General features: G+C 62.3%; 1 protein-coding gene across 2 annotated transcripts in view; it reads left to right on the top strand.

Annotated features, from left to right (window-relative positions):
* Positions 1 to 14,097, top strand: part of PEPD (peptidase D) — a 109,162-nt gene that overhangs the window by 85,427 nt on the left and 9,638 nt on the right. For both annotated transcript variants that reach the window (XM_047710952.1, XM_047710951.1), the window contains exons 10-12: positions 905 to 973; positions 2,062 to 2,139; positions 11,845 to 11,993. In XM_047710952.1, coding sequence (XP_047566908.1) covers positions 905 to 973; positions 2,062 to 2,139; positions 11,845 to 11,993 — 296 coding nt within the window. The remainder of the gene's footprint in view (positions 1 to 904; positions 974 to 2,061; positions 2,140 to 11,844; positions 11,994 to 14,097) is intronic.

Below are 14,097 nucleotides of genomic sequence, written 5' to 3'. Positions count from 1 at the left end.
GCCACTCAGCATGCCCACAGGCAGCCTTGGTGTTCTGAGGACAGGAGCAGTGGTACAGCCCTGTGCTTGGGCCCCTGCCCTGGTGGTCTGTGGGTGGACTGGGGTCCACTGGCCCTGCTTCTCAGCCAGGGCTCCTGGGGTGCTGGGTCTGAGCTGTTGCCTAGGCATCAGGGAGGGGGTGAGGCCTGGAGAGGCTGAGCTCTTTGAGTACAGAGCCCCCAGGTCCTGGAACTTATGGGGGGCAGGAGGATGGGCAGGGCCACAGCCTCCCCAGAGCTCTTGGTAGAATGGCACCCCAAGGGTACAGCACTGTTGAGGTGGTGTTCATGAGGCTGGTCTGGTCCATCAGCCCCTGTAGTCATCTGCAGGATCTGCCCCGGGAGGGCAGAAGGCAGGACCCAGGCTTTGCCAAGGGTGGTTCACGCTCTGACCTTGGCTCTGTCCTGGGTCTGCTGATACCCTGTGCAGCTGGAGGCCTCCCCAGGCTCTGGCTCTGGGCTCAGCCTGGGAGCTGGCGACCCCCTCTAGGATCTCATCTTTGCCTCTCCTGCCCAGAGAGGGGGAGCTTGTCCAGGGGGCCATTTGCTGCTTGGCGTGAGGAAGGAGAAAAGGGCCTGTCCTCAGACTCTGCCTCTCTCTCCCTGTCTGCCCCCAACCAGAGACCGCTCTGCCCTGCTTTGTCTCTGTGAGGGTCTGCGCCTTGGCCCTGTCCTCCAGGCCAGTGCCCAGCGGCTCTGCTCTCCTTTCCCCATGCCCCTCCCCAGGGTCAGGCCCAGGGCCATCTGAGGCTAGCTTGGAGCCAGGAGAACTCCTGGCCGAGCAAGGCCTGGGCCAAGGACTTGCAGGGGGCGGGGGACGCGCGTGCTCTGGCAGCTCCGTCCTGACGTCCCTCCTTCCCTCGCAGCCTCTTCGAGCACTACTGCTACTCCCGGGGCGGCATGCGTCACAGCTCCTACACCTGCATCTGTGGCAGGTAAGTGGGGGTGACGGAGGGAGAGGGCTGTGGGAAGGTGACCCCCCCCACCTCCCGGGCTTAGACAAACCTACTCGCTGCCATGCCCACCACAGCGCCACGGAAGCAAAGTCCTCCCCTCCTAAGGCTCCTGGCCCGTGCCAGGCGCTTGCTGCCGTGCTCTCCCTCGCCACCCCTCGGAGGCACACAGCCAGCATGCCCCCCCACAGGTGGCCCTTTGTGGCTGGGGCAGGGGGCTCCATGTGTCAGCTGCATGAGGCTGAGTGTGCTTGGAGGCCACGGAATTCAAATGACCCGGAGAACCAGGCATCCCGTGCCTTGGGTGTGCACGGCTGTGTGCGTGTCACGTGTGTCATTGTGGGTGTGTCTTCGAGGGGCACATCCTGGCTGGGGGTGGCCCCCGCCACTCCTGGGCACACTGGGCTCTCCTGGCCCAGACCCCGGCCCCAGGTCAGAGGGTCTGGCCTCCGCCCAGCCAGGATGGGGCCGCAGCTCTGCTGATGCGCACGTCCTGGGCGCATGAATAATACATACGAGCAACGCAGTCTTTGGAAATGTTCTTCTCTGGTGGATAGAGAGAAAAATCATTATTTCTACTTTTATGATTCCTGAGACTCTCGAACAGGGCCATAAATATTACACCCAGGTGGGTTTTTTTTTCCTTTGGACAGACTTAGAAGTCCTTTTTTTCTTAAAGGCGTCGCTCATTAGGGAAGCAAGCTCGAGTAGAGGAGCAAGGCTGGCAGCACGGCGGCCCCTGACATGGTCCGGGCCCTTCCCCCTGGGCCTCCCCGCTGCCTCCACCAGGAAGGGAGGGGTTCCCTGGGGTCCCTTCCCTGGGCTTCAGACCCTTGTTCCCCCCTGCCATTCCAACATCCCTAGCCCCAAGAGCACCTGCCCGCACGGCGCTCATCTGGGGAGCCCTGCAAGTGTCAGCATGGGAGCCACAAGCCATGAGGCTGGCCGCCGGCTTCAGGGCCCCACCTGCAACCCCTGCCCCCGGCCTCTCCTGGAGCGGGGTTGGTCCTGCTCATGGGCCAGGACCTGCTGGGGGAGGACGGGTGTTGACCTCCCCCTGTTCTCTGCAGTGGTGAGAATTCGGCAGTGCTGCACTACGGACACGCCGGGGCCCCCAACGACCGGACCATCCAGGATGGAGACATGTGGTGAGTGAGGCCAGCCCCGAGCCACCCCTGCCCTGGCTCTGCCTATGACCCGCGGGGCTGTGGTGGGGTGGGGGAGTCTCCGCCTCCAGGACGACTGACTGGGGGGGGGGGGGTCCTCTTGGTCCCACCCTGAGAGGGCTGAGCACTGGGAGGCCCTGTCTGTTCTGGCCCAGACTTCTTTGCCAGGGCTGCCTGCCTGCACGGCGCCTTCTCTGCAAGGCCAGAGAAGCCCTGAGAGCGGGTGCGGGGGACTCTGTGCGTGGCAGAGGGAGCATAGAGGGGTTGACACGCAGCCTCAGAGGGGGACTGAGCCAGCCACCGGCACTTGCCCCACACTCACCACACTCACAGGGCGGGCCCTAGTCTGGAGCAGGCAGGACCTCTGGGGAGCCTCCCACCCTGGGAGTCTTGCCAGCCTCAGCCATCCAGAAATGGCCGTGAGTTCACAAGGTCACAAGGGGCGCTTGACCTCCAAGACTGCTCGCAGGGCTTTCCTGAGCACAACTTAGGTGCTCAGAGCACCTGCTTGAGCCCTGACCAAGCAGACATGGGCGGGATCTGTGGCCCCAGCCCCTCTGACGGGCTCTCCTGTTGGCAGGATTGCCGTCCCACCATGTGCCGCATCTCTCTGGGCAGCTGCCCCGGGCCCTGGCAGGGGTCTGTGGGTGCCTTGCTGACTGGGACCAGCTCTCTCTTGGACTCACAGGCACTGGGCACTCCCCATTTCTCCTCTTCACCTCCCAGATGTCAGGCAGGGCCAGCCCAGTGGCCACAGGACCACTGAGAGCCACGCACAAGCCCCCCTGTCTTGGCCGCCAGACATCTTGCCGTGGTCATCAACACATGGGGAGGGAGGCACTCACGGCCGGTCCCACCCGGTTCTTTGGGACTTGAAGCTCCTGGTTATAGGGGCACCTGAGCAGGAGTCCCACCGGCCTGCTCCCTGGCAGCATCGGGCCTCGCGTCGCGTTGTGGGTATCACCCCGCTAGGCTCTGTCCCTGGCTGGAGTTACGGCGGCCAGAGCCTGGCCTTCTCTCGCACGTGGAGCCCAGCCTTGCGGTCCTTTGGGGGAGCCTGCACACAGGAGGCCCTGGCCCACATCCACTTGGGGGTCTGAGCCTTGTTCTGGGCTGTCCCTGCTAAGTGTTTTCAGACATCTGCCCAACCCAGGGGGTTCCGTCCCTGCCACAGAGCACACCGGGCTCCATGGCTGGCTGCGGGCTCTGCACTCACCCGGGGTCAGTAGCGGGACGGGCTGTTCCGTCTGGGACTGCTGTAGGCCAGAGCCTAGCTCAGCTTCCTGGGAGGAAACAAAGCCACTGAGTTCCCTCTCGGAGCCTCAGTTTACTTTTCTGTCAGTGGATCCAGCACATGGCTCTCAGAACAGCAGGAAGGGGCTGAAGTAATATGTCAGAAAGGCGGGGACGAGCTCATGTGCCCTTTCCCGGGGCCCTGGGCCCACAGAGCAGGGGTGGGAGCATACACAGGTGGACTCCTGAAGCGGCTGAATCCCTCCCAGAGTGGCTCAGGTCCTTCTTGGTATAGGGGCCAAGGGGTGTGTGGAAACCCTGACAGGACTTCCCCAGTGCCTGGCCCCAGGGACATCTACCCTGTCCCCACCCATGGACACCCCCCGCCCACGTGTAGGTGAGGTCACTAAGACACAGGGAGGGCCCAGGTACAGAGTCAGAGGAATTTAGGGAGGGAAGTGGCTACCTTAAACTTGGCTCAGCTGGAGGCCAAGGCCAGAGAGGGGAGGGCTATGCCCCTGGACCATGGCTGAGCCACAGGTGGCCCCAAGGAGAGACCACCTGGCGTCTCCACAGACTTTTGTGTCCTGGAGCTTTTCCTAGTGCCCTTTGAGCCGCTCATTCTGGCTGGGCCAGGAGTCCAGGATGTGGAACTCTAGTCCCTGGGCAGAAACAGTAACCTAGCCATACCAGAGAGGTTCAGCTGTCCTAGGGTCAGCTCTGGCCTCCTGGAGGGCCCTGTGGCAGTGCCATGTGGCCATGATTTTTCTCCTCTGTGAGCTTGGCACACCCCAGAGGAAGTGGCTCCTTCTCCACGCTCTTTATCTGCCCCCACTACGGTCCTCACCCCCTGAGAGGCTGGTCACAGCTGTGTCCTGAGGCTGCCCGCTGCTGGGCTGGGGCTGGGCTGACCAGGACGCAGTGTACATCAGCTTTCCACGGGGCCCAGATGTGGCCCCGGCCCTCCTGGGGGCGCGGCACCTACGTCTCCCGCTTGCAGCTGGGACAGGAGTGATCTAGGAATCCCGAGGGTGTGAATGCCAAGTCCAAATGGGCGATTTTATTTTTGTAGTGCTAACTTTGAAATGTAGCCAGTAGAATAATTATGAGTTTATTATAGTCAATTTATTATGCAGCATTTAGAACAACATGTTTTGTTGATTACTGCCCTGCCAGATCGCTGGCGGCATTTATAATCCATTGTTTTATTGAAATCGATCTGCCGCGCCTACTGTGTTCGGTAAATAATAGATCATTCCGTTATCCCAACATAAAAGCCACGATACTTCATCATCAGGTATGAAACTAAAACAGGAGCGTAGTGCAGAGTTTTTCCTGGTTGAGTGTCTCCCAGAGCATCACTGTTCCAGGCGCCCGCCTGCTGGTAGGCCCTGGGTCGCACGCAGTCTCTTGAAGTCGGTGAAAATGCCCCAGAGACATTTGAATGTTGAGGAAGGGGCTGCTTGGGGCCAGAGAGGGTCCGAGACAGGCGCTGCTGGAGAAGGTGGGGGTGGGGGCTGAGAGGCAGCCAGCCTTCCTGTCCCTCTGTCTCCAGTCCCAGACGTGCCCCCAGCACCCCACAGGGAGCCTCAGAGAACCCCGGCCGTGTGACGTGTGATGATGACCGCAGAGGGTCCCTAGTTCCTGCCCCTGCCCTCCCCCTCCCTGGCTGAGTGGCTGGTGCCCTGAGGCTCAGCTTCTCCGTGCACACCCAGCCCTGGGAGGAGTCTGTGAGAATAAGCGGTATTGAGTGGGGAGCCTGGCGCAGCGTGGCCTTGGTGGGTGAGAGTGGCAGTGGTGACCGTCCTCGGAGCCAGCAGGCTGGCCTTCTGCCTGTGCTCTGGGACCACGAGGCCCACCTTCCAGCAGCGGGTTCCATGATAGACTGGTGGGGAGAGGCTCCGCAGAGCCTGAGGCAGGTAGCTCTCGAGCCTGTATTGTGTTTCCAGTGCCGCGCTGTCCTCTGGGTGAGTGCCTGGTGGGGCGTGAGGCCAATCCGCCCCACCATGCCCCTGTTCCTCCAGGACCAGCCCGGCCGAGGCTGCTGTCGGCCTCAGTCGTGGCCTGGGAACAGGCCTTCTGGGTTAGGCAGGCTCTGGGCAGCGAGGACCACTTGGCCCACCATGCCCGCTCCAGGGACCCCGTCCCATGTCTCTCTGCTGGATCAGCCCCACTTACTCCGCGTGAAGCACAGGTAGGGACCCAGACTTTGATGTAGCTTCAGATCCCTGGGGGTCTCGCACTCATCTCCCTCAGAGCCATGAGGCCTCTTGGGGGGCCCCTTGGACCTTTTCCCCTGGCTCTCAGAGCCCTTTCACGGGTTCTCCAGGAACCTGTCTCCCAGCAACAGTCCTAGAGAAGCCATTAGTTGCTTTTTGTTCTGGCATTTGAGGCAGTGGTAGACCTCATCAGACAGGGCAGCAGGAGCCGGGAACTCCTGCTAACATGTGCTCTTCATGTGCTCGCCCAAAGGATGGTGGTTTCTGGCCCTGGACTCCCTTTCTGGGTGGGAGCCCGGGAAGACCCCTCCCCACCATATCAGCTCCAGCCAGGTGGCTGTGAGCACAGATGTTGTGAAGACAGATGTGGCGCCCATGGGCTGCCCTGGCTTCGCACAGACAGCCGGGGCTTTGAAAACCAGAGTCCCCAAGGCAGATGGAAGTGCCAGGGGGCTGGTATGCCACCCATGGCCACCAGGGAGCGCCACTGTCCATGTTCAAATCCACTGGGAAGCTGGGCACCCAGAGTCGCATTCTCCCTTGTGTTCCACTGGGTCTGAGGGGGGCCTTTGCAGCGCTCCCGTGTCCCGGGGACCCTCAGCAGCATCACCCCAGGGGCAGAGTCAGGAGGGGTCCAGGGTGTGCCTCCAGTGGGTTCTGATTGGGAGGACAGCTGGGACACTCCTCCTGCACCACTGCTGCCTTCCACTCCCACTGTCTGATCAGGGAGTCAGGGAGTGGTTCCTGAGGTAAAATGCCTTGTGGTCATCCTCAGAACCTTCTAGAGCGCCTGTCTAAGGATGCCCAGGCCTGGGTTGCCCAGCTGCAGGCAGGATGCGGCCCATGGGTGGGAGCCGGCCATCCCAGCACTGGCCAGAAGAGGGCAGCGTTGTCCCAGGATGTGTGGGCAGGCCTCCTCCCCGCTGGAGGCTATGTCCTGCTGCCCCTGGGGCGTGGGAGGGGACAGCCCGCCCAGTTAGCCGGAGACGCCTGTCCGAGCCCCATGCTTTGTCCTCACCCCATCTCCTCTCCTCTCCTATCGGGACTCGGGGGCCTCTATTTCTCCTTGCCCTGTTAACAGCCTGATGCCCTGTCTCGCTTGCCTTGCCCCTCTGACTGGCAAAAGAGGGGACACAGCGCACAGTGACCGCAGCCCCGCTTCTCTCTGCCCGGAGAAATATGGGCTTTCCTCCCAGGGAAGCCCCTGGAGACACCTGACCTGTTACTGGCATCAGTGGCCCCTGCTGGCCACATCACACCCCCCAAGCTGACCCATCCTTTCCTTCCACAGAGGAGGGGACAGGCCTATGAGGGGTTGCGGCCAACGCAGGCTCTTTCCCTAGCTGGCCACCCTTCCTGCCACCAGTGCCATTACCCCCACTCCTTCCTGCCCTTGTCTCATTCTCAGTTAGTTCCACAGGTTTGACATGGACTAGATGTTTAACTGCCTGGGGGGTGCCACCCTATCTCACCCACTCCGTCCCAGGCCACCATGCACCAGGCCTGCAGGCTGTGAGGGGCGGGTACCGCTCACCCCAGGGCCCCAGCAGTTCCCTTGGTATCCCGCAGGCTGTGATGGGACGGTCCTGCCTGTTCCCAGGAGCCACTTGCTCTGTCTTTCTGTCCCCTGCAGCCCCAGGGAGGGGCGAGTCTGTGTCTAGGACCCACCCCACTCCCCCAAGCTGGTGGCAGGGCTGGACTGAGGGGGTCTCCCCCCTGCTGGTGGCGGGGCCAAGGTGAGGGAGCCTCCAGGCCTCCCTTGTCCTGGAGCCTGATGCCCTGGTTGACTTCAGAGAACGAGTGTCCCTTCCAGACCCTGATCCCTGGTGCCAGGCCCAGCCCAGACCCCTGTTCCCTTGTTCTCAGAGGAACACTTGACTTTCACTCAGCAGCCCCATACCAAGGATTCAGTGATCTTAAACACATGCCCAGGTCTCAGGGTAAGAGAACATTCTCGGGGGTGCACAGACCCTGCTAGCCTGGACAGCCAGACCTGTGGCCGTAGCCCTCACTTTCCGTCCCAGTGAAAATTCGGGCCCTCACATTCGGGCCCCATCCCACGTGTGCAGGGGATGACCTACCAGACTAGAACTTGTCCCCACTCAGTGACTTCGCCGCCCCCGGGTTGAAAAGCACTGGTCCAGCCTGGGTGCTCACAGACATCACGGGACGCTGCTGACCAAAAAAGTGAAACGAAGCATGTGCCGGGCTTGTGACACGACTCCGGCCCTCCCCGGCAGAGGCCACTGCCCTGATGCCCAGCCCTCGTCTGCTAAGCCGCAGGGGCACGAGCGCTTGAGTGGATAGTCAGTGTCATATACGGCCTTCCTGGGGCCATGGCCCCACACAGGCGCTCCACTTCTCCCCACGCCATCTGTAGAACGGGAAACACATTTCTCTCCAGACACACAGGATGCCCCCAGCCCGAACCTGTACCCCGGGCCTCGTGGGCTCTGGGGCTCTAGGGGCTGGTCACTTGGGCAACTTTCCTGTTCGCCTGAGCCCCAGAGGAATAGCTGTCCCCGGGGCTGGGGTGGGGAACAGGGATGCCGAGAAGGTACTGGAGAGAGGTCTGTTTGATGAGTCAGCCCATGGCCTCCAAGTGACGGCCTCAGCCCCACCGGTCACCACGGGCCTGGGCATCCCACGGAAGGGCAGGCTGGGGGCGGGTAGGTGGGCCACATGCCTCGTCCGGAGGGGCTGTCCCCTGTAGGACATGAACGGGAAAGGGAGCAGCACGTCTTCCTCTCTCGTGCTGAGGTCTGGAGGGAAGCAGGAGTTTCCTGCTTCTCAGAGATGCCCTGGAACACAGGCTGGGGCAGCGGCGAGCGGAGATCTGAAATTCTGAAATTCTTCTGCCACGGCCCAGCACCAGGCTCAGGTGACAGGCGGATGGGGGCGAGGCTGCAGCTCGGAACAGTAAAGAGTCAGACTAGACACTGAACGCTGAGAGCCTTTTACGTGCACAGCAGCGTTTCCCCGGGATGCTGCCCAAGCCTGCATCACTGGCCCGACCATCTCAGAGGCCTTCTGCCCCGGGGCCGGCTGGTCCCCACGGTGGGGCCTGGGGAGCTGAGTGGGGCTTGGAGAGGGCCGGGCTGAGCCAAGTGTGGCGGGCAGCCCGGGCATGAAGCTGCCCAGGAGGAGCCAAGGGCAGACAGAACCTCTCATCCCGGCCAGAAATAGAACCAGATAAACACATGTGAGCAGAGGCACGCCAGCGTATTGCCTGGAGATGCGTAAGGGCTCCCAGATGTCTTAGATTATCACATAGTGTCGCTCTGCCAAAGATGGTAGCAGCCCAGTGGGTGTCCCCAAGCAGCGGGGGAGGGGGATCCTGAGCGCTCAGGGGAGTCAAAGGATGACCCAATTCCCCACTGTCTCTTTGTGCTGGAGGATGGGTGAAGCGGGCACAGAGGAGCTGGAGGGAGATGATTTATGGAAGACACGGCTTTCGTCCCTAGATTCCAGAGTGCCATGAATCTGAGTAACCTATGCGTGTAGGAACTCTGAGGGGGATTTTTTTTTTTTTAAGCAGAGAAAGATAGGGAACTGAGATCACGAAAATAGACTCCAGCCCCGTGCCCAAGCGGCGCTGGGCAGGATGGAACTGGCCGCCTGGGCGCTCACTTCCCTCTGCCACGAGCGGGCAGGCCTCACCCAACAAAGCCCAGCAAGGTCGTCTCGAGTCTGAACAGTAAAGCCAGGCTGGCCAAGGGGCCCCCGGCACCCCGACCCACATTCTCGCCGTGTTTTTGAGAAGTGTGTCTGGAGCACTCAGGCCCCAGTCTCGTCTGCCCCAGAAAAGCTCTTGTCTCCGCTGCTCTCCGTGACTCCAGACTTCAGCGTGCTCTGGGCTTCCTCGTTTCTTAAATAGTTGCAGTTCTGTTTTTCTCTGAGATCAGCACAGTCCAGCCGTCTGCCTCAGGGGTGCCGCTGCAGGTTGCCCCCCGGTGGGGTGGGCCCCACAAGTCTGTGTCGCCCCAGCCCCCAGCTGCGTCCTGTCTGCTCAGACCATTCTCGGATATTCTGAATCAAACCACAAATCAGGTTCCTTCGTTGCCTTGGGGTGGCAGGACAAATGGGAATGCTCTACTCCCAGTGTGGAACTGGGCCATGGCCCCATACAGATCCACTCCCCACGCCTGCCTACACACCGGCCCCAAGAGGACACGGTGGCGGTGGTGTCCCTTGCTTAAAGGGAGAAGTGCTGAGGCCCAGGGGGCCCAGTGCTGGAGTCAGAACTGGAGGTCCCGTCGCTGGGCTCTGAGCTGCTGACACCCCTGACACGGGGCTTTGCCGGGCCGTGTTCAGAGCCTCACGCTCTCTGCAGGTTAGGGCTGAGATGCGCACCGCCCTCCTGGCCAGCTCTGGGGGGGCGAGAGTGCCCCCCACAGCAGTCAGTCTGCACGCAGCTATTGGCCCGAACCCCCTGTTGTGTCTGGAGCCCCCCAGGCGTGTCTGTTCATGGCCTCTGTCTTGTCTTTGGGTCACCCCCAGTGAGGTCTGAGTCCCCCCACGAGCCTGCTCTAGGCAGGGTCCCCTAGAGTCTGTGACTTTGACCTGGCCTGGAGTTCTCGTGCCATACTCGTTGGGGCCCTCTCTCCACCCCCTGAGAATCACCTGAGGTGTTATCTGGTGCTTTTTGCTCTGTTGACACTGTTTATGGTGTTTTGCAACTGGAAAAAGGAGATTAAAAAGCGCTCGCTCGGCAGGGGACTTTGGATTCCAGCAGAGTGTCTGGGGGTCCTGAGCATTCAAGTTTTTCCTTTAAAACTCTGTCTCTTTGGAGTAGCGGGTGCTGCCTGTCAGGCCCTACTCCTCCACAGGTGGGGGCCAGGACCCCCTATTCTGTCGTCCAGGGTCAGGGCCCCAAAGGCAGGCGCTCAGGCGGCCCCTGGGATGTTGGTCGAGCTGCTGAGCTCACCACAAGGATTTGCGTTTGCGGGAGAGCACAGCCCTGCCCCGGGCTCAGGTTTGCCAGGATCTGTGCAGCTGCAGACGGAGGACAGGGCAGGGCACAGTGGCAGAGGGCAGCCCCACCCCTCGGCTTCACCCGACTCTGGTCACCTGGCGCTGGGGACGCAGCAGAATCCCGGGCGGGGGCTGGACCGCTGTCCCTCAAGCTGGCTTTGTCTCCATCGGCGTCATGCTTGGCTGATGAAGGGGCCGAGGGTGCTGGAGGGCCCCCTCAGTATGCCTGCTGGCGAGCGGCCTGCTGAGATGCTCGGGGGGACAGGGGACAGGGTGGGGGGACTGCTCCGCCTGTACACCTCTCCTGCTCTCATTTGGGGTCCCGTCAGCGTGGTGACCCAGCGGCCATTCACGGATCCTGTTGCATCCCAGCACACAGAGTGCAGGGGGAGGATTCTTTCCTGCCCTTGACCGCTGAGGATGCTGAGGCCCCGGCTCCTGGGCCTATGCACACGGGCAGGCAGCAAAGGCAGTGGAGAGACCCATGCTGCTCCCTTCTAGTGCCACCACACTGGGTGCTGGCACAGGGGGTCTGGCAGCCAGGTGCGCTGTGCCACCCTCGTGACTTGCAGCTTACCTCTGCTGGCTCTCAGACCCCGGCCTGGGGCCTCCTAGCCTTCCTCCTCTCCACTCCTGGGGATGTGGGGGGTGCCCTGTAGCACATGGGGACTGCCATCTGCTCTGTTGTCCCAGGCCTGACCTCGGCCGTGGTAGAGCACATCTGGCCCATCCCAACAGGGAGAAGGACACCCTCTGCTCAGGGGGCCCTTGGTGCTGGAACAGAGCCATTGGCGGAGTTTTCACTCACGCCCTGGGCCCCAGGAGAGCTGGGTGGTGTGACTTGGCCCACCTTGCCAAGCCAGGTGGGTGCCTCCATCCCAAGGCCTCCATCCTGTGAGCAGTGCTGGGGCCGAGAAGTCCCGGGAGGGTCTGTGGGGATGCTCAGGTGGAGGCCAGGTGGTGAGTTAGGGCCTGGGGACATTTCTGCCCCTCCCCCATTCTCCAAGTGAGGGCCCCCCGCTGGGCATCCAGATGCTGGCCAGCAGAGGCCGGGGAGGGCAGGGGAGTGTGTGCGGGTCGGCCCCACTCCCTCTGGGCTTCCCTGCTCTGCGGTCAGAGGACTCCTGAGCAAACATCATGAGGACACAGCAGCAGGGGGAGGCCCCGTACTGCTGGTGCACCAGCGATGTGGCCCGCGGGGCCCTGTGGGCAAGGGTCTGGGCAGGGGGCGTCCCGGCCTCACAGCCTCCTCTCCTCGCAGCCTGTTCGACATGGGTGGAGAGTATTACTGCTTCTCCTCTGACATCACGTGCTCCTTCCCGGCCAACGGCAAGTTCACCGCAGACCAGAAGGCCATCTATGAGGCGGTGCTGCGGAGCTGCCGAGCCGTCATGAGCGCCATGAAGCCAGGTGAGGATGTTGGTGGTCATGGGGCGGGCCCTCCACAGCCTGAATCCGTCCCCCTTCACGGGCTAAACCGGCTGAGACGCCCCATGGTGTCGGAGCCCCAGGAGCAGCGCTGGGAAAGGGGTTGACCACCAAGGAGGGACAAGGCTGGGAATTGGGGAGCTTGGCCTGAAGTCACCCTGCACCCCATCGGACGCCCTCCACCAGCAAGAACCCCTGCGAGCAGGGGCCCCTGGGATGTCAGCGTGTCCCCTCTCCTGTCCCAGAGCAGAGTCCCTTCCAGAGAGAGCTTGACCGGCAGATGCCAACACCAGCATTTGGCTGGGTATTGGGGTGCCTGTTGGTTTGGGCTGCCTCTGGTCTCACGGTGCCCAGGAAATGGTGGGTGGCTGCCGCAGGGCCCTCCGGGGGCCTGACCATGACATCCTCGAAGGCTGGGATCTGAGCTCGTTCTGAAATCAGAGGGACCGTGCAGTCAGCCCCGCATCCCGTCATAGACCCCTTCCTTAAGAAAGGAAGGTCCCAAGACTGTGGCCTCTCAAGCCTGGGGGTTGTGTGTTGGCTAAAGAACTCCAGGACCCCCAGGCCAGGTGTTGGGAGGAGTCACAGCCTCAGTCAGGAGTCTGGGTTTGAGAGGGTATCAGTTTGAGAGGCACCCTGAGCAGCCTTTCCAGATGGGCCCAGTCTGGCCTCCGTGCCCCCAGCCGACGCTGGGGAGCCGTGGAGCGATACTGGTGGACCCAGGCCCCTCCCGGCACCCTCACTGGTCCAGGCAGAGCTTGGTGGTCAGGGGAGTCTCAGGCTGGGGAACTCGGCCCCCAAGGGAAGACAAGAATGGAAAACCTGCAAGTTAAGCCCCTGCTGGGGTGACAAGGTGACAGGATTTGGGTGGTTTGGTGGTTGCAGAAGGAAAGGGGATCTTGTGTTCATCACTTGTTTAAGAAGCCTAGTTAGCCCGGGAGCGCAAACACAGGGAACCTTCCAGACGCTTGCTGCATGGAGGCAGAAGAGCATGGGATGGGGTGGCCGGTTCCCCTGTGGGGGAGGTGCAGGAAGGGCGCTGGAAGGAATGGGCTGGGGGCCCCCCCATGGGCAGGGGGAGAGGGGGTCTGACCTTTAAACCCGGGAGGCATCCCCTGTTCCCAGTGAAGTCCTGCCTGGAGACACCGTCTCCAGTCACCCGGGGGCCATGACCCTCCCTGCTCTCTTCACTCTCTCTATGTCACAGCCCAGTGCTGTGGGGCGCTCCCTAGTGTCTCCCTCCACCCCGTGGCCCGCAGCAGGAGCAGTTGTGAATTTAGATGTTCTGGAGTCCAGGCCAAGAGTTGGAAGGCCTGGCGCCCCCGCCCTCTGAGGTTGGAGCCAGGATCTGCTATCTGTGAGCCCGTGAGGGGCCCTGTGCCCCGACCCCCCATGCTGGGTCCCTCGAGGAGGTGGTGGGGGTGGGCTGCAGCTCAGTGAGGGAGGGCTGGCGGGCGACCAGGTCCACACTCGAGAGCCTGGAAGGCAGAGACTGGTGCCTGGTGCTGGGGAGGGAGGGCAAGGGTTGAAGGGATGGCAGGCGGAGCTTCGGAAAGGCGGTCTCTTTGTTCAGCTCGGAGCTCCAGGGTTCAGGCCCCTGGCCCTGCTTAGCCTCTGCCCGGGGCTGAGACGGGGGTGAGGGCCCAGGCTGGCCTACCCCCACCTGCCCACCCATCCACAGGAAAGTCTGCTGGGACGTGGGTAGCACTTCCCCAGCCACTGTCCTGGCCAACTGACAGGGCAGCCCCAATTCTGCCCAGAGAGTGGCACAGTGGTAGTCCACAGGGCCCCAGTTGCCTGAGAAGGGCCTGGTGCTCTGACCCCACACTCTCCCGGGCACTCTCGGGACAGGCAGAAGGCCTCAGGCGGGGCCAGGCTGTGCTCAGCTGAGCCCTTCTCGATACACTGCATGAGGGGGGCCTCCGCCAGCACACAGTGGGGCACAGGCTGGGCCTGTACTGGGGCCTTAGCTTCCTCTCCTACCAGGGCTGGGGATTGTGATGCGCTGACCATCCCACTGGCAGTTCCCCAGGGCTGACCCTGTTGGGTCCCATGTGGCACCGGTCAAGCAGGGCTGCTCCAATAG

This window comes from Lutra lutra, chromosome 17 (genome assembly GCF_902655055.1).
Source record: "Lutra lutra chromosome 17, mLutLut1.2, whole genome shotgun sequence".
Lineage (NCBI taxonomy): Eukaryota > Metazoa > Chordata > Mammalia > Carnivora > Mustelidae > Lutra > Lutra lutra.
Note: the sequence above shows the minus strand (reverse complement) of the source record. Positions and strands in the feature narration are given on the sequence as shown.